The following is a 19604-nucleotide window of genomic DNA, read 5'->3' on the forward strand; positions in this document are numbered from 1 at the left end:
GAGCAGCCACACTAGTGCTTGCAGGGCCCTGACTATTCCTTTTGGACTTTACTTAAATAGATAGAATTCCTAGAACCAGTGGGTCCAAATCAGTTTCATTGTCAAGGGGATTTGGAACATGCCCTACCATGGCTAGCAGCTACATCTCTGGCTCATCTAGTTTGAGTTGCTGTGCCCCAGTTCTACAGGGAAAAACATAAATCTAAATTCAGCACTTCTAAAATTCAGTAAAGCTGCTAGGGAGTGGGACATACTCTGGACACTACACCGTGCACAGCTGTTCACAAAGAGGATTAGGAAGCTTGTTTCTTGTTATTTTCTATTAGGGCTGTAGACAACTGAGTACAAGTCAGCCTCTGAGGAGAGCACACTGTGCTCTGCTCAGTGCTGAAAGTGCATTCCTGGTAGAGTTGACTGCAGTCACTCACATGACTGGACATGCCATAGCTCCCTTGCATTCTCCTGTAGGTTCAATAATTTGATGAATGAAATGGTTATAGCTATGTATGCCACAATTTTGCATGTAGATAATAAAGAGTTCAGATGTTTTCAGACTGGGCTTTCTTATGCCTATATCTTTCTCATTTGTCAGTACACCTGAATTGCTTCTACTGTCAACTACTAAAGCTTATTCCTCTCCTATGCCCTGTGTGCAATGTCACAGTTGAACACAATTTTTTACTTGTAGCATTATTTTTAGAGGTAGTGTAGTAGTGCTATAAGAAAACTGTATTTGTCACAGTGTAGTAATTGCATTACCACCTGCCTTCCAGCCTGACTATGGAAAGCTGTGCCTCAGTGCAGATGCCTGAAGCAAAGACTCATGAATTTTGAAGGATTTGTACTCTTTGTTTTGCAGCTGGACAAAGACTTGGAAGAGGTCACAATGCAACTTCAGGACACTCCTGAGAAAACAACATACATTAAGCAGAACCACTATCAGGACCTTAATGACATTCTTAGTATACGGAACTTCACAGACGGCAAAGGTGAGCATCAGTAAAATCCATTAGTAGCTTAACATGCCAAACCTTTCAATTGAATTGGCTTCAGAGCACTCAAACCTTGATAAGACAGTTTAAATATTTTGGTTAAATTACTGGGAGTATGGGGATTCACATAATAAGCTACATGGTACCCACTGATTAGTTATTTCTGTATATACATCTATCGTAATACACATGATGAAGGGGGAAAATTTAAGAAGTGTACTTGTGTTCAGAAGCCAAGTTTTTTGTGCTGCATGGAGAGAGGAAAGCCACAGAATTTTAAGCCCAGTTTAATATGTGCTTGCCTGACTAGGATGCTGAAATCCTGCTTTTGGACGCTGCTATCAAGCACATAAAAAAGAAGCATGTAAATATTTCAGTGCTGGTTTGGATTCTAAATGCAGAATTGAAGCCACTCATGTATGAAAGTTCTTCCCTAGGAACTGATAAAAAAGGATTTAATGACAACTGTAATATTCCTAAGTTGTTTCTCCTGTGTCTCTTGCATTGCTCCCTGAAGAAATACATGCAAGAGAATTTCTTCCATTAGAGCCATTTTGCTTTTTGGGAAGCAATAAAATCTGGTGCATAGTGCAATAAAAGTGGAAGCCAGGACACCCACCTTCAATATCTGACTCTAGAATGGATCTAATTTGTGACTTCTGGCAAATAGCTTTGTAAGCAGACTATTACTATAGTGTGTGACAAACTGGTTGCTCTGTGTTTGGAATTTGTATATTTGCATGTTTGCTAACTGTGAGGCTCAGGCTTCTTATTGATGTAGCACCATAGGCTTGATTATGTGGGACAGAAGTTAGTCTTATGAATATATTTGAACAATTTTACAACCACAGCAACAGTTCACATATGTTATTGAAGTATATTGAAATTTCTGTTGGATAAGGTTACTTTTTCTTGAGCTTTTTCTTTTAACCTGGGTATACACCGGGTTGTATAACTTGTGGCAAAAAGAAGAAAAAGGGAGTGTTCCCAGTGTCCTTTTTAAAAGTAAAAAAAAAAAAAAAAAAAAAAAGAGCCTGAAGAGGGGAAAGGAGGAAAAAAGGAAAACATAAATAGCTGCTGGAGGCGTGTGATTATTGGGCTGAGATCAGGAGCAAGAGCTAACATCGGTGAGTGGGATGAGGCAGTTTGAAAGGAACACATAGAATGTTCCTCTCATGTCAGATGCTCCAGGAAAAATGATAAATCATGAATAATATTTCAAGCAGAAAAGATACATTGCATTGTGCCAAATGCCCATCTGAGTCTGGGTATGAGAATCAAAAAATTATTCTCAAGAAATACACTGGGTATAAATTTAGGAAGGATGCTTCCCACAGCAAGATGCACTCCATTAGCAGTAGGAGGCTGGCAAAGAAATCAAGGATAAAATATAACCTTTCTGCACTTACTTGTGGCTATGTCTACAAAAGACATTGATGCCTAACTGCTGCTTTAAGCAACAGCATCCAAGATTGTCTTTGTTCCTAATTTCCCCCAGTACAACTCCCTAGCTTTTACATTTCTGCTGTGGAGTGCATATTTAAAAACATCTGTAAGCATGGAGCCTTAATTTCCAGAGTAGCTTGGAGCTATTTAATAATTGGGATTTACAGGGTAGATATTCTGCATACTGAAATTGCTGGACACAGTTTTCTCAATGGATCTACCACATAAATCTCCACACAAAAGGTGGGACAGATGGAGAAAGATGCTTTCACTTGTCAAAATTTATATGGAAAGGTGAGAGTATCCATTCACCTGAGAATGAGGAAGACCTGGATCCCAATTTGCAGAAGGTGTTTGAGGCTTGGTCCCACACCTAGTGGCAAATACTCCACACATGCATATTGTAGTGTATCCTGATTCTGACACAAGGGACACTAAATATTCATACTCCCAGGCACTGAGCCACTGTGATAAGCAACCCTTGCTAGCCTTTTCCTGTCCCTCCAATTCCATTTCTTCTGCCTCTTATCTTTTCACATTTCCCTGTCCCTTATCTACATCTGAATCTCCTGTCTGTTTCTCTCACTGCACCCATTCCCAATAGTCAACCTATGTGCTTAATATAAATTTGCTGTTCCAATCAAAATAACAAGGCTTTGGAGAATTCATGCTGCTGAGTCACTGCTGATTCTGTGCAGATTCAAACAGACACCACTTAAATGGTACTTAAAAAAATTCTGGCCCTTACGGCTACGGGAAAGCTAACTCCAAATGACATGGCTATGCTTTCTGTAGCTATGCATTTCATGAGCTTTCAGTAAAGGAAAGTACAGAAACTTGAAATTATGCATCCCTGGTGGTACTTGAGTGAAGCTTCAGAATTGTAAATAATCTATTAGCGTGACCTAGGAGTGACCATCTCTCTCATCCCCACTGTGCAACTGGGGAAGCCAGTCCAATATTAGTTTAAAGGTGATGATGAGGTTTGTGCCTTCCTTGATCTTGTGAAAAATGTGAGCTGGGAGAGTGGGAATAGGACAGTGAAGATAGAGGCTCAAAATAGCAGCTGACTTGGAGCTAAAAATCATACCAGATAATTTGCCACATTTGCTTTGTTGATCACTTCTATGTGAATTGTTTTTATAAAAGACCTTGCTGTTCTGGAGGAGCTCACAGGGAGAATGCCATGTAGGGTAACCCCACTGCTATTGCTTACACAAACTCAGGGCACTGCTCTTCACAGAACAGATCATAACATGGGATTTAGGCAATGCAGCTCGAACAAGCCCTAATCAAACTTTAATGTCGTAGTACACTTCAGTAGGCTTCTGATCTGTAAAAATTGCCTGGAGTTAAAAATCCTAATTCCTATAGCCAAGTGCCAGAGGAGGTTATTTGATTCATCTCTTCCTTCTTCACCACCCTCATTTACATCAAACATATGGATTTAAGATACTAAAGTTAAATTACTTTAGCCAAAATAGGTAGATACAGCTGTGAACTCCTATATCTGCCTGACCTCAGGCAGCGTTTCATAACTTTGGGATTCCTGCTTAGTTATTAATAGCAACAGCTCCTGGTGTATCCCAGGAGCTCTTTGCTGGCACAGGGACTCCTTCTTTACAGCACACTTCAGTACATCTCATTTAAAGAGAGATATTATCTGAGACACTCAACTCTTGTTCACAAATGCATGATGTCCCTGAGACATCCACAGCAATTGGCTATGTAAGAAAAGCAATTAGGAAAATGTGATTTGTGGTTTATGGCTTGATTGCTTTCTTTTAATGCAGGCTTTTTCACTGCACTGCTGCATAGCTTTCTGTGGTCAAGCAGTTTTTAGCATGCTCCATGGACTATGGCTCTGAAACTTCAGATGCTGGATTTAAAAGGGCATCCCCTTAACTTCATTTCCTACATTCCTCGGATGACTTTGAGTCACTGTGCCTGCTAGTGACCTCAGCTCTGTGCACAGAGCAACACTGACTTCTCCCCTGGCATTTGTGGGATCTGGTCTTGCTGGAGTGGCAGAGCCACATTATAGCCTGGGTTTGAGGCAGGGATGGGGCGTGGGGGAGGCTTGGCTCAGGCCATCTCTGTAAGAGACAGTCATTCAGCAAGAAGAGTCAGGCTTGGAGGCACGGTTGTGTTTGTCAGGCTGACATTTGGAAAAAAGGAGGACAAGTGCCTCAACTGTGATGCTGTGTAAAGGAAGGGAGGAGGGGATGTTAAATAATATTGCTACACTTGGAATCTTACTCTCTTACTCTACTTGACTTCTTTTTGACATTTTAATACATGAAATTATTTCCATTTGACATAATTCACAAAATCATGGATTGAAAGAGCTTCATATAAAGCAAAGCTCAGAAGAAGTCCTGCAGAAGAATGTCCCTCTATTTCTACCTTGGCCAGTACATTTCAGAGTAGCATGTTAGGGAAATTAAGGAATGGCAGCCATTTCTGTGGGACGTACAGAAGAAGCAGGAGACAGCCTTGCCACAGTCCCCTGTTATGAGCAAGCCCTTTTTGCAGGTTCTCTCTCTGCGGGTGCCCTTCCTTGCTCAGAAAACCTTGTCTGTTTCAAGCCAGAAAGCAGTCTTTACTCATTGCTGTAAATGGGCTGAGAGCATTCATTTACATGTCAGATATGCCTACATACTGTCACTTGTCACCCCACTCCGATGTTTCCTGGTGTTAGTTTTTCCCCATGTAAAAGCAGCTCAAAGAAAAACAGATTTCAAAGGCATGCTGCTCACAAATGCAAAGCAAAACAGAGTTCATCTGTGGTAGGTGGGGGAAGTATTATTTCTATGAAGTTCATGCAATTCAAGCATTAAGATTGAGATTGAAAAAGAGGTTCAAAGGTAAGGGCTTTCAGAAATAACTTTTTTAAAGGGATGTTGTTTTAAAGCAAGGATGTGTTCCTTCCTTTATAGAGATGTGTAGAGATATGTATGCTAGTTTCTATGAAGCCTAACAAATGGATTCAATCCTGAAATTGGAACTTGTTTCTGTTTCAGCAGGGAGACCAACCTATCAGAGGTTCAGTTCCAGCCCTTCCTTGCACAGAAATGAACCTGTAGTAAAGGGAATTTCTTCTGATTTAAAGTAGTATAAATCAGAGCAGAATCGTGCTGGCTTTTCTTTTTAAAAAATCTTCCTCTCAAAAGACAATTATCAGAAGCTATGATTTAGATTGTCTGTGCAGAGTGCTTACTTCAGGAGAACTTTTCTCTGATTACCAGCAGACATTGTGATCGTTTTAATTTTTCCTTTCAGTTTACTTTCTTATCACCCTATTTACATGAAAAACAGAGACTGGCTAGTCATGTTTCACAGTCCAAACAACAGAACTGGGAAAAATTACAGCAGGTTTTCAAAATCTTCCTCTAGTTTTAAAATTTCCTGAGTTCTTTAGTAAATCAGCAATCTCTGCCAGATCCTGTAAGTCCTTGTTAAATCACACTTGCTTCTTTGTGGAGCATAATATATGTTTTCTAGCAAAGAGAAACAATAGTAGAATTGAAAGATATTGGATGAAGTGTAGTTCTGTCATCCAGTTCTAAGCCGTCAGAGGAATATTGCCACTAAAGCATAATGATGAAGATGTTCAATAAAGCTGCAGTGTACAAACATCAACCAAACAAGCACCTAGTTAAAAAAAATATGTTTTCTAAACTCTTGGAAGAAATTGAAGCATCATCAGTCACCTGGCGCATTCTGCCTGCAGCTGAATGAAGGTTGTTAATATGCATGGCACATTTGAGCCTGCCCAGGTAATTTTGGCAGCACGAGGTTGCAGAGTGATTACAGGTCACCCCTGGCAGAGGGAGAGGAGAGCAGCTGGGAGCAGTGACCTCCTCTCTGAGCCCCTTGGCAGCCTGCATCAGGTGTGCTCTTGCAGCTCAGAGCTTTGTAAATGGAAGCTGTTTTTTTGCTACAGGTAGGCAAAGGTCCCAGGCTAAAGCCCTCTGCTCTCACCAACCACTGGCAGCGAGCTTTGTTCTATAATGAGCCCATTGCCGAGCGCTCTGTGAGGCCCTTGAGATGTATTTGTCTTTTCTCCCGACAGCTTTCTGAATGGAAAGCGCTCAGGCATCACTTATCCAGACTTCTGAGTTCAGGTTTGAGGTCTACAAAGGTGAAAATTATTTAGAAGGTGCTTCTGGCTAATGTGATTTCAATTTAAAAGGTAGTTACATCATCCCAGTGCAACTTACTGGGTAGAATTTGCAGCGGCACACAGTACCCTGAGGATGATGGCATTTTCCAGCCAGCATACTTAATGGACAGAGGAAGAGAGAGCATGGGGAAGTATCAAAAACACTGCGACACTTTCCAGGGGAAACTGGGAAATCAAATGTTTACCACTACTTTCAGTTGTTCATGTATATAAAACTAGTTTTCTAAACTCTTAAGTTTTTAAGTACATATGGCAATAGTGTTTTGTCTTTAAGCTCCAGCTCCCAGAAGCATATGACTAAGTGAGAATCTTGCTCTTCATTATTTAAATGAAAGGTAAATGAAAAATAAAGATATTCTAGTTTCCATAGCTGCAAAATAAAAATCTAACAACTTCTCTCCCAAAATGCTTAACAAATAAGAATTACCTTTTTTTTTAATTTATTTTGAAAGAAGCAAATGAAAAGGGGGGAAAAAAGTGTCTGTATTTTGCCTGCATTTTATATATGTACAGTAAAACTTGCATTTGGTAGCCTGTGTGCAGAAATTTATTCAGTGTATTAAGGGCAAGTAATCTGCAAGAGTGGTAGAAAAGAGTCTATTAAGAATAACACACAGTGATATATGGGCAGTTGGTGTTGAGAGGTGAGTAGGAAGAGAATACATAATTTCTGTTCTACTCTAAACTAAATCCCCCACCTTTTTGACAAGGACCACCTCCTTCTCTTTCTCTCTCACAGCACAGCTGAAAGTACATGAAACTCCTTTAGTGTGTACAACACAGATTATCCTATTAAATAACAGACTCCCCAACAGCAACAGTTGCATTTTCCAATCAATTGATGAAGAATTATATCTTTAGTGGCTTTTAAAAATGTTAAATTGCTTATCTTGGCAAAAGGAGTTGGAACCCTAAAATAATTAAATTTAGAACTTTTCCATCCCTAATTACAAGGGTTAATCAAATTTTTACTTTGGTCCATATCAAAAAGTCAGCAGTTTCCATTGTCAGCTTTGATCAGCTCAGGACTGAATATTGGTTTTAATCACAGAAGTAAAAAGTGGTTTTTTCTACATGTCTGTTTATAGACATCATAAGACTTTTATGCAAATGTCAAACTTGATATACAAAGAAATGCAATGTACAGAAAATAAAAACTGAACTCTTGTGACAGCAAGTGCCACACCAGCAAGCTTCAGGCTGCCCTGAGATGATAGACCTCACTGCTTATCTTAACCACTGTCAGATTTGACTCTTTGCTGTACTCCCTTCACATCTAAACCATCAGTGAATCCTGCCATCTCTTAATTTTAAATACACTTCTTGTTACAACTGAATTCCTTAGCTCTCTTCTATGGACATTTTTTTGCCCCAGCCGAAGCAGCTTCATGTGTTCTGGTCACCTCCTTTTCTCACCCAGACTCTTCTCTTCAGTGCAACATCAGTGAAAATTCTTGTCTCCTCTCCTGAGCTGTAGTGATCCCCATGTCTGCACATTGCTGCCTCCTCACCTACACACTCAGCTGTTGCTTGCTTGTTAGGTTTTTCACAGCACGAAGTGAATGCTATCAAATAATGCCAGGGATAACCTGGCTGGGAGGGCAATTCTAGATGTTGGCGTTTGTCCTCAAAACATTTATGCTTCCAGCTTCTTTCCTCAGTTTGTGTTTCTGCTGCTTGTTTTGTCCCCCCAGTGCCTGTTGACATCATCCATATTCCCAGCATGCTGGGAGCTGAGCATTATTTGGGGCTTCTGAACATGAGTACAACAGAAAAGCCTTAACCCTTCAAAACGTACCAGCTTTTTCATGCCATTTTCCTTTTTTCTTCACTCTTTTCCTGCTTTTCCCCTTCGTACCCACTTTTATGTTCAAATCCTCCAGTACCCTCTTCAAGAATTTACCTCAGACTCCTCTTCCATGCTGCCTCAATGCCTGCGGCAATCACTGCTGCTCTGTTTGTGTGGCAAACAACTGCTGGTGATGGATTTGGAGCTCTCTGTAATTATTTATGAAAACTGTGAACTGCCCTCATTATTCAGATGCTTTCTGTATGATTTTATTTGGCTTACCACAGAAAGAGACTTTGAAAAGCAGGCAGGAACAGAAAGGGTCTTAAAGTGGCTGTGTTTGCCCATTTTCTCAGGGGGAATGATGCCATGGGCTTCAGCACAGCTAGCCAGGGACACCCAGAACACCCAGAAAAAAATTCTGATCTGTTTCGTTATTGCTATGCAGAAAAGAAAAAAGTGTAATGACATCATGAGCTGTCCTTGCTGTAGACAGCCTATGGACCAGTGCAGCTGGTATGAATCATGTTTCCAGGCTGAAAATGATGGCAGTAGCAGACGGGCAAATGACAGCCCTTGATTTCATGTGTGATCGTAAGAGTATCAAGGTTTTCACATCAATGAAATTAAAGTTTTTCTAGGAAAAGTCTTAAGAAGGAGGGTTTATGAAAAGGTTACAATTTCTAACTGCAAGAACAGTACAGTTACATTATTTTTTCACATAGCCCAAGACTAGATGAGAGAGCATGATGTCACTTTCATCACTTTTCTGTTTCTTCATGATGGTTCCTATGGAGGAACACTTCATCCAAAACAGAGGAGTACCAAATTCTCACAGGAAAACTTGGAACTCTGCTGGAATATAGGTAGTATGAGTTTACTTTGTGGCATCATGAAAATGTGGAAAAAGTTAAAATGAAACTATTGTTAAATGGTCTCTTGGTCATAGTAAAGCAAAATTGAATGTGTTGTTCATGCAGATGGTGAGAAAGCCATTTTGAAAAATCATCTTGATCAAAATCCACCAGCACAGTGGGGTTCATCAGACCCTTCCAGAACAAGCAAAGATGCCATAGAAGACATCAACTCTCCAGAACAGTAAGTATACATCATTACCTTGCTGACATTATTTAAATTATTACATTTCGTCAAAGCCTGTATTTCCCTTCCATGCATTTTTTTATGGAAAGACCTTCACTGTAACCCCCTTTCAGCCAGCCCAGGCTACAGAGAAAGCCTGAAACATCAACAGCTAGGGAATGTGCATAGCACCTCCTGAAGCAGCTGTAGGCAGCAACGTTGTACTGTGCCTCCCTGCCTCCCTGTCACCAGCTCACCACCCCAAAGGAACTTAAAGGATATCAGAGGCTTTAGATCCTAAGGTGCCCCAAAGACAAATCAATGTGCTCCCTTTGTCTTGCTAGAAACATCCATAGCATGATGTCCAAAGTTTCTGTAGAGAATTGCAGGATTAGCTGTGCCCAAACTGTGTGGAGGAGAGAAGAGGATGTACGTATATGCACAAATGTCTTATGAGTCTTGTCAAAGGTCCAAGTCTTTCCACACACCAGCCAGAGGGGTTCATAGTGTACACAGACATTTTGTTCTTTTACATTCTTTAGCTAGATGAGAAATAAAAAATGTCCTGAGGGCTTTTCAACGTTGCCATAGCAGCTGGACCTGAGTTTTGGCACAGGAAAGCCCGCACTAAGTAGTTTCCCTTAGAAACAATGCTGCAGCTACAAGGAGAGGATGGCACAAAACACTGGCTAGATTTACAGAGGGGAAAGAGTCTTCTGGTGTCAGCTTTTCTCCCTAGGATCCTCTACAATAAACTCGTGTCCTACCCTCCACGAGCTGGGCAGGACCTGCCATGGGCAGGAGCTCCGGGAAGCGCCGTTCTCGTGCGTGCCCGGATCTGCCACTTCCCCACGGCAGCCTGGTTACACGGGCATCACTTCATCAGTGTCTGAGCTAATAGCTGTCAGACTCCTGGGCAATTTAAAAGCTTATTTAAAAACAGAATAAATTAAACAAATTACTAGAATGAGTCACGTTACATCAGCAGCAGCAACCCTGATTGCAGATAGTAGCTCCTGTCTCGTACTACCTGGAGCAGGAAAACATGTGGATGTCTAAATCTGTCCTTGCACTCAAAGAAAAAACCCAACCCAAATCTGCAAAGAAGCTAATTCACACACACACATATGCACCAAAAAGAAATGCCTCAGTAGATGAAATATCTTGTAATTTCACAAAAGCAGGTCTCTTGCTGAGAGAGCTCTCATGACTTCATGGGGTCAGCAGAGTGCTTTAATGCATAGCTATTAAAGGCCTGGGTTTTTTTCAGCAGCATTTGTCAGAAATAATGTAGTGTGAATTCAGCCTCATCCACATGGCCCACTTACATTAAGGAAGATGCTAAGAAAAACACAGACACTCAGATAATCCAATTGTCTCGATACGGATTTAATACAGACAAAGAAAAAGAAAAATATTTGGTAGTGACAGAACTCCCTCTAGGCTAGTGATAACTGATGAGAAGACTGAGATTTCCTAAAGGTTCTGGAGAGTGGTTCAGTACAAATCTGAACAATCTCTGACATTTATGGAAAGCAATTAATAAAATCCTGCTAAATCTAAACAGTGTCATTCAACACTTGCACATCTGTGACTGTGCCAGGTCCAAGCACCAACCTCTCCCCTGAGAAGGAGTTGGCACTTTGGGTACCAGAGCCACACTGCCCAGACACAATGAATCTGCCAGGGAGGAGAAGTATAGCTGTCTGCAAGACTTCCCTCTTTTTCACAAGAGATTGCCTCACTCCAAAATTTGTAGTCTTTAAGATATCCTTCTGCACCTCTGGGATTGTTTTTAAACTTGTCTGGCAGCACTTCTGTCATTTGACGGTTGCTAAATGTATAATTTTTGGGAAAAAAAAAAAGGAGTAAAAAGCAAGCTGTAGTTTCTGTCTTTCTTATATCACTTCATACATAGGACATCTGATAGGTAGTCACACAGTCTGAGAAACTTATTTCTTATTCAAGAGCACAAATCTCAAGGAGAATTAGTCTGAAAAAGATTTCCTCTTGGTCATAAACCTGTGAAAGGAGGATGTCAAGACAATAATTTTCCTGCAGAAGTTTTAGCTCTTTAATGGCTGTGGGGGGAAAAAACGTCATGCCAGCTTCCTGTGTTTGTCAGTACTCATGAGATTTGGCATCTTCTAGCATGAAAGCTCTTATAGAGTCCAGAAAGGAGCTAATTTGGGATATTTTTTTCCATTCTTTCTCACCATTAGTGCCACATTTCTTTCTCACCAATGGTGCCACTCATTGCAAGATCCCTTATTCTACAGTTGTGCACAAAGGCACAACAGTATACACACTCCTCAGGCAGTAGTGCAGGAAGTTGTTTCACATTTTTTGATGGGGTGATGTTTGCACTGTCTCAATCCAAATGTAGAAAAATTTGGTTTTGTGCTTGGCTCAGATTTAGAACCCTGCACCTAGGCAAAATGCAGTCTGTATGACTAAAGCAGCCTTAGATCATGAATATAGACAAATCTCAGTTCCCTTGGCAGTTCCTGCTGGCAGGACCCAGTAGATTTTCCATACTGCCATGTAAAATTTTCCATACCCAGTCAGACCATCAGATAAGAGGAGCAAAAATGGGTGCTGACTGCTTTCTTTCCTGTTTACACTGTTTACACAGTATAAATTAACACCTCCTAAAGCAGGCAAAGTGGTGCCAGTGCACAGGCACAAGCCCTGCCCTTTGATTTCCCATTTTTTAGCATACTCCCCAGCACAGCTGTACCAGTTTGTACTCTCCCAGGTAGTGCTCAACAAGAATCCTGGGGGATGCTTAGCTGTGTGGATGGACACTGTACTGTGCCAGCTCATCTCAGGTCCAGAGAGCAGTCTGAACCAGTTTAAAATAGATATCATTCTTTCCCCAGTAGGATGAGTTGTCTCTCAGGAAAAGTCATCTGCTTTGATGAGTATTAAATTGTGCATATTTCCTGATGGGCAGTCCTGCTTATCTAAAGATCACATCAGTCAGCTTATCTGCATGATGGCCACATTCAATGGTTTATCTTCTGTGACCCTTAAAGACATCTGTCTGTGCATTTCATCCCTGCATGTTGTCCCTTCTCATCAGTGACCAACATCCAGCAGGTCATTACTTTTTGGCACCATTAGAATTTATTCCATTCTTATTTTAACAGCAAAACTATGCAACAGTCTTCCAGATCTCTAAGTAGACGTGATGACAAATTTCTGTAGGACCCCACTAAAACTTGCCATCTTAATAGACTATTTCTATATGCAGGGTCTTTGTAACCTTCAAAGCATAACTTCAAAGCATAGCTGGAGCCAGTTATGTTAATTAAAGTAATAAAAAATTCTCGTTCAAAAAAGTTGGTTGTAACTGGATTATTGCATTGCAGCCATATGCCCCAGCATGAGCAGGCCTTTGTTGTTTGGTTTGTTCACTGAGAGCAGGTTTATCTATGGTCTGTCTATCTATGATCTTACTCAAATGTGTCATTAAAATAAGGTGGGTTTAGAATGGTTAGTTCACTTGCTAGTAGAACATCTTGCTTTACTGCAGTGTTTTAGAGCTTCTCCAGCTTCCCTGAATTTGCTAAAAATCAACATTAATGTACTGCAGAATTAACTGAAATAATCCCTGAGTGCTTAGACACAGTTTACACACTCCCACAGAACTTCAGGTGTTTGACTGCTGCAACAATTTGTTTCAGTCCCCCCACTTACCAATGGATCTTATTAGTGGTTTTCTATAGCAAAACCAAAATATATTTCAAATGCCTTGGCCACCCTTGTGGTATTGTGCATTCCCATGTGCATTGCATTGTGCTTCTGCATTGACACTGGAAGTCAAGGTTTTACCTGATTTTATGTTTCCCTAATAAATGGTGTTCTTGTACAGAGCTGAGGACAGTTGCCCTGACACAGAACCTGATGAGTGGGTGCTCTGTGTGTGGAATCATCTTTGCTTTCCATCCTCTTCAGTGGCTGCCTGTGATTCTAGACCCAGTATTTCCAACCATTACCTCTCCAAAATACTTGACCATAAATATGCTTTCACATACATAGCTGTATAGTGTGGACAACTTGAAACAAATTCCTAGAGTCATATAATGGTTTGGGCTGGAAGGGATCTTTAAGGGTCCAGCCAGTCCAATCCCCCTGCAATGAGCAGAGACAACTTCATGTTGATCACGTTGTTCAAATCCTTGTCCAGCTTGGCCTTGAATGTCTCTGGGGATGGGGTGTCTGTCTGAGCCACCTGTGGCAGTGTTTCACCACCCTCATCATAAAAATTCATTACTTTTATGTAGTCTAAATCTACCTCTTTTGTTTAAAACCTCACACAGCATCCTCTCACTCCATGCCCTTGTAAAAAGTCCCTCTCCAGCTTTCTTGTAAGCCCCCTTTAGGTACTCTAAGGCTGCTTTAAGACCTCCCTGGAGTTTTCTCTTCTCCAAGATGAAAAACACCAGCTCTCTCAGCCTATTTTTATGGAAGACATCCCCTAGCCTTCTGATTTTCATTGTGGCCTTCCTCTGGACTCACTCCAGCAGGTTCTCATTCTTCTTATGAGAAGAGCTGGCTGCAGTATTCCAGGTGGGGTCTCGTCAGAGAAAAGCAGAGGGGCAGCATCACTTCCCTCATACTGCTGGCCACACTAATTTTGATACAGCCTAGGATATTATTAACTTTCTGTGCTGCAAGTGCACATTGCTGGGCCACGTCCAGCTTTTCATCCACCATCACCCCCAGTTTTCTCTTGACAGGGCTGCTCTCAATCCCTTCATTCCTGCAGCCTGTATTGATACCAAGGATTCCCCCCAAAGCATTGGCAAAGTGTGGCAGGAGTGGAAGAAGTGAAAATCACTGATATTAGGGGAAAAAAAACCCTAAAAACAGTGAGGCAAGGCACAAAATTTGCTTTCACTTCAGGCGAAAATACCAGGTTTGTTTGGATTTTGCTACTCGTTTTGTTTTGTTTCGTGTTTCGCTCTAGGGGTTTTGTCTACAATCTTGATTGTGTGCAAGTCTCCAGGCTATAGTTCTCTGCCCCAATTCCAGGAACCAAGTTTTCAAGTGAAAGTAAACTTTTAAGTAGAGTTAAAGCAAAATTTGCCACCCACTGCAGCCACTGTTGGCATAGCTAAATAAACATGCTTTGTCCATGGTATGGCTAACACTGAAATGGATGGAAAAAATCCTATTCACTTGATTATGCAACTGGATTCTCTTGGAGTAGCTTCAAAAAGCCCTTTAATGAGAAGCCTATAACAGTTGAACAAAGTAAGCATTTCCACTGGTGGGAAAATAAGTGCAGGCAATTCTGCATTTGACCCCTCAACAAGAGACAGAATGACAATCCACAGCATCAGGCTCATAAGGATTCAGCACAGGGAAACATCAAGCCATGCCCCCTCTGCACTCCTTGGGAACAAGGCATGACTTCATTGATAGCACCAGGAAGAGCTGAGCACCCTAGCAAAACAACAATGAATGGATTTTGTTTAGTTCCAGGAATGCATTGCGAGCCCTAGAATGATCACTGAGGACTAACATTGTGTGAAACTTTAGAAAGGGGTTTGAGGGGGAGAAACAATGAGAAATAGTTTCCTGGGTAGGCAGACAACAGCTACTCCTACTGCACCTCTGTATAAACAAGCTGAAGTTTGTAGTGGTGAAACTAATGAGGAGAACACTACATTTCTTTCTGTTTGAATTTAAAAGCTATACTGCTTCATCCCCAAGCAGTGCAATCGATGCCTTAGTATCTGTCTTTGCCACCTAGCACAAAGCAAAAAAGCAATTAAATGTCATTTGAATCAAAAAGGCTTTCCAAAGGTTAGCTTTTAAAGAAACACCTCTTATAAAGGCCTTTCTATACACTGACATTATATCAGATAACAGGCAAACATAAATTTAAAACTCTATTATATTGATACAATGCTTTCTATGGGCATTTTTGTCCTGAAATCCAAAAGTCAGCTGAGTCACTTTGACATCTCTCTTCTCTTTAGAAAGTGCCTCTGTGTTTCAAGGGGAAATGTCTCCAAATACAAAGCCATCCTGATGATAAAATGACTGAAAACATCTTTTACACTAGCAAACCTCAACAGGATTTTGATTTTGTGGAAGGTGCTAATATATCCACAGCACAAGAGTAGCAGAGCCCTTTTCTCTTGGCACCATCCTCTCCAAAGAAAGGGCTTAGATGCAATACCTGTGAGCATGACTTAGTATGAATTAAAAAAAAAAAATTACACCTGTTGTCATGATGTCAATCCACTTGGAAAAATAGATACAGAATGTTGGGTTCTGGAACACTGAATTTTAGTATGGGTGTTGGGCAGGACTGCTGTTAGAGGGCCAACTCCTCAGTCCCATGGCACTCAAAAGCATCTATCACCTCAAAAGCACAGACCCACACTTTAAAGGGGAGCTACTTAAAAGAGGAAAAAGCCATCAGTCCCAAATCCTTCCCACCATGAACCTGTGTTTGCTTTAGCTGGAGTTGCAGAAATGCCATCCTTAGTACTGACATCCTTGTGCTAAGTGGTGCGTGGCTTGAAACTCAGTCTGTGACCTCATGCATGTCTGGATTGGGGTTCTGCAGGCAGGAGATCTCATGTATGACTGTTGGATGGGACTCTGCAGGCAGCAGATCCCTTTGCAAGGGGTAGGGGATCACCAAGCCATACACCCTCTTTGCAAACTTAAGGTTTTCCCTTTTCTTGGTATCAGCAGTCTAACAATTAATCTGATTGTGACTGGGAATTTCGGAAGTGGGCTGCTGAGAAAGCACACTTAGTTTCCTTTGTCATTTCCAACCTGTCAGAAAAATTCTCCAAGGGGAAAACAGCACCATGGTGGCACAGTTCAGCATCAGCCACTGTGATGCTCGTGGCGTTAACCCTGTCGGTGACAGCGGCAGGCACAGGGGACTCCCTGGCAGCAGCCTGGGGACACGCCAGCCATGTGATGTGCTCCCTCTGCCCCTTGGTAACACTCCTCTCCCTGTCTCCTGCAGCATACAGCGCCGGCTGTCCTTGCAGCTGCCCATCCTGCATCACGCCTACCTGCCGTCCATAGGAGGAGTGGATGCCAGCTGTGCCAGCCCGTGCGTCAGCCCCAGTGCCAGTCCTCGGCACAGACACGTGCCACCCTCCTTCCGAGTGATGGTTTCAGGGCTGTAGGAGGGCGAGATCAGTGCTTCCTGAACTGCTTTTAAGTACTCAAAGACTGGACTAAACATCCGACCTAGAACTCTGCTACAAACATGTAACATTGGCTCTTACCGCAGAGGAACTTCTGCTGAGGCCCTCGTCACAGGAGTGCCCACGTAACTCGTGTGAAAAAGCAAAGGAGGACACAAAGAGTTTGATCTGTAGCCTTATTCATGGAGTTTTTATTTCTTCACCTAGAAGTCACTGAAAAATGTTTCTTCCAAAATTTCTACTAGCAACAAGGATGCTGGGATATATGGATCTTGCAAAAAAGACACTAGGGAAAAATAAAAAAAATTAAAAAAAAAAAAACAAAAAAAACACTCAAATGTCACTGAGCTTCACGTGGCTGCTGAGAACATGCAATTCTATACTGTATCCATGTAAGGAAAATGTAGTGGTCGAGCTATACCATGTCGGAATAGATACACTCATTTTTACAGGAGTTGTGTTAAATCGCTGGAAACATTCTGCACTGGTTAGTCTTGCTTTTTTTCATTTCAGGGATGACGCTTAGCAGGAAAGAAGAATTGTGAGAAATGATTCCTCGGGTGTCATTGAGACTCTGCAGTGCTGTGAGCAGGGTCACCTTTACCTTGCAGCTGTATGTGTAACCCAAGCAGAGCCTGAAGCTCCAGCTCTGAGTTGCCACCAGCTGGAGAGCTGCTGATTGCAAGCAGAGCACTTCACCCTTCTCCAGGGCAATGATAGTGACTGCTGACCATCTGCAGCTTCATTTTTAGCAAAGTTTCTACACTTATTTCAGGATAAACACCACCAACCATAACACACTAAACTGTCTGAAAAAGTCCTAGGGCTGATAACTCAGGAAACTGAGGAGAGATGGGTAGTAAAGTCTTAATGCCACAGGATGAATTGTTTTTCCTAGTTTGTTTGAATTGTGTCACACATAATTACAATAAAATTAATTGAGTGGACTTGGGGGGGAGGGATTAGGGCACAGCACTTTGCTGCTGCAGGCAAAGCCTGCAGGGCACATAGATGTGAATATACACTATGTTTGCTTCGTACCTGCGTACGTTTGACAGTTGTAGTGGATAGGAGAGGACAAATCAAATCTACCAATAGAATATTTTACCTAACTCCTGAAAGGACTGTGAAAAAACAGTGGAGTTTATACTTTAGCTCCTTTCCCTGAACCAAAGTAATTAGGAGGAACGATAGTGGTGTACCGTCTGGACCAACTCTGGAGCCAAACCCTCAGGCACAGGTGAGACACACATACAGCTTATTTTTCCAAGGGACTGGAAATGTATCCTCCCACTGCCAGGGCTGTTTGCTAAAAGCAGGGGGGAAAATAACCCACATGAAGCACCCTCTGGGCTCTCAGTTTTCTTTAATCAACACTTGTGCCCCTCAGACCAAACCTTTGGAATGACATTCATACAAAGGTTTATAAATCAGCAATGACTGAAGCACAGCTGAAGGGGTTCCTTAGCTGAGGGATTTAACTGCAGCTTTGACAAGCTAGCATAAATCTCCATTAAAAATAAAACACACCTCATAGTGGCCAAAACCAACATGAATATGTATCTGAATCTTACAATCAGGAGCATCACAAAATATTTCACTTGGCACATACAGTAAGAGAGGTTGTGGAAATATCTGTAGCTTTTAGAACAAAAAAACATGTAAGTATAAACACAGATAAACTAGAACTCATTACTCTGTTTAAGCACTAAACACTGACGTCGTCACTCAATGTGTGTTGACAGTATTCTCTTGCTTTATTAATATCATCAGGGCCTGGTTTATTTTAAAAGGAATGTTAATTTTTAAAAAGAGAAAATTATGATATTGTATATAATGTATACACAAAGATCTCTGTAGAAATATTATTCCAACTTAGCAGGAAAACAAAAAATAATTCAGAAGTATCGGACCATTGGAGGTGAGTGTGTGTGTGTGTGTGTGTGTCTGTAACTTCGTGAATACTGACTGTGTGACGTTTATTAGGTTTAAACCATGCAGTACATTCTTTGTCTCAATGATACGGTAGTTTCTCCCATAACATTTTTTTTTTACTTTACTGCAGATAACAAGACCAACCAAGTGAATATAGCTATTTAATGTTTCTGTTCTTTTATACTGCAGCAAAAATGTACTGTAAATTTATGAAGAGGCTGTGCCCCAATGGCATTTTCCAATGATGTTAGTGCACAAATGCTTTAAACTAGACTGGAACTGCCAGAATAAAATGTAAATGAAGAATTTCTTGTATAACCTTATACTGCATGAGATCAATTTTTAATAAATTGTTGCAAATCTGTTTTTATGAATAAAATATATAAAACATAGCTTTTTGGACTCAATGCCCTCTTCCCCCATTGCAAAATCATTTTTGATGAGAGAAAGTGTGTGTATATATATAAACATAGATGCATATAAAAGCCTCCTTGGAGAAAGAGGAATCCTATTACAACCCTACATTTCAATAAAAATGTAATATGTAATAAAAATACACATCCTAGTTGTAGAACAGTTTGCATTTGGAGATAACAGGTAGATGAGCTCTGCCCTGAAATACAATTACTGCCGTACCCAAGAGTAAAGTCTAAGACCTTTTGCAAATGGGAAAATAATCAAAACGTGTACTGAACATTTCTATCCAAACCACACTTAGCCCACACACTGTTCTCTCTTCCCCACAGTGAATGTGAATTCAGAAGAAAAAGAAATATTTTACTATTTCACACAAGTTATTGAAGTTGAGCCAATGTTCCAGCTCAATAGTAAAATCTCTGCATCAACAAATAAGAAGTTTCTGAGAATAAACACCAATTTCTGTATGAAGGCAAACACTAAGCCTCTCCATCTAGTTTTGTGCATGTGGTGGGATTTGTGTCTTAAAGCAGGTTCTAATACATGGCAGAACAGGAGGAGGGTGGGAA

General features: G+C 41.1%; 1 protein-coding gene across 2 annotated transcripts in view; it reads left to right on the forward strand.

Moving 5' to 3' along the window:
• GABBR2 (gamma-aminobutyric acid type B receptor subunit 2) overlaps window positions 1–19010 on the forward strand; it is a 456950-nt gene extending 437940 nt beyond the window's left edge. For both annotated transcript variants that reach the window (XM_036399440.2, XM_036399448.2), the window contains exons 18-20: window positions 860–989; window positions 9394–9511; window positions 16497–19010. In XM_036399440.2, the coding sequence (XP_036255333.1) occupies window positions 860–989; window positions 9394–9511; window positions 16497–16662 (414 nt within the window). In that variant the 3' untranslated portion in view covers window positions 16663–19010. The remainder of the gene's footprint in view (window positions 1–859; window positions 990–9393; window positions 9512–16496) is intronic.
• The last annotated feature ends 594 nt before the right edge of the window (window positions 19011–19604 follow it).

The sequence above is a fragment of the Molothrus ater genome, chromosome 1, assembly GCF_012460135.2.
Source record: "Molothrus ater isolate BHLD 08-10-18 breed brown headed cowbird chromosome 1, BPBGC_Mater_1.1, whole genome shotgun sequence".
NCBI classification, from domain to species: Eukaryota; Metazoa; Chordata; class Aves; order Passeriformes; family Icteridae; genus Molothrus; species Molothrus ater.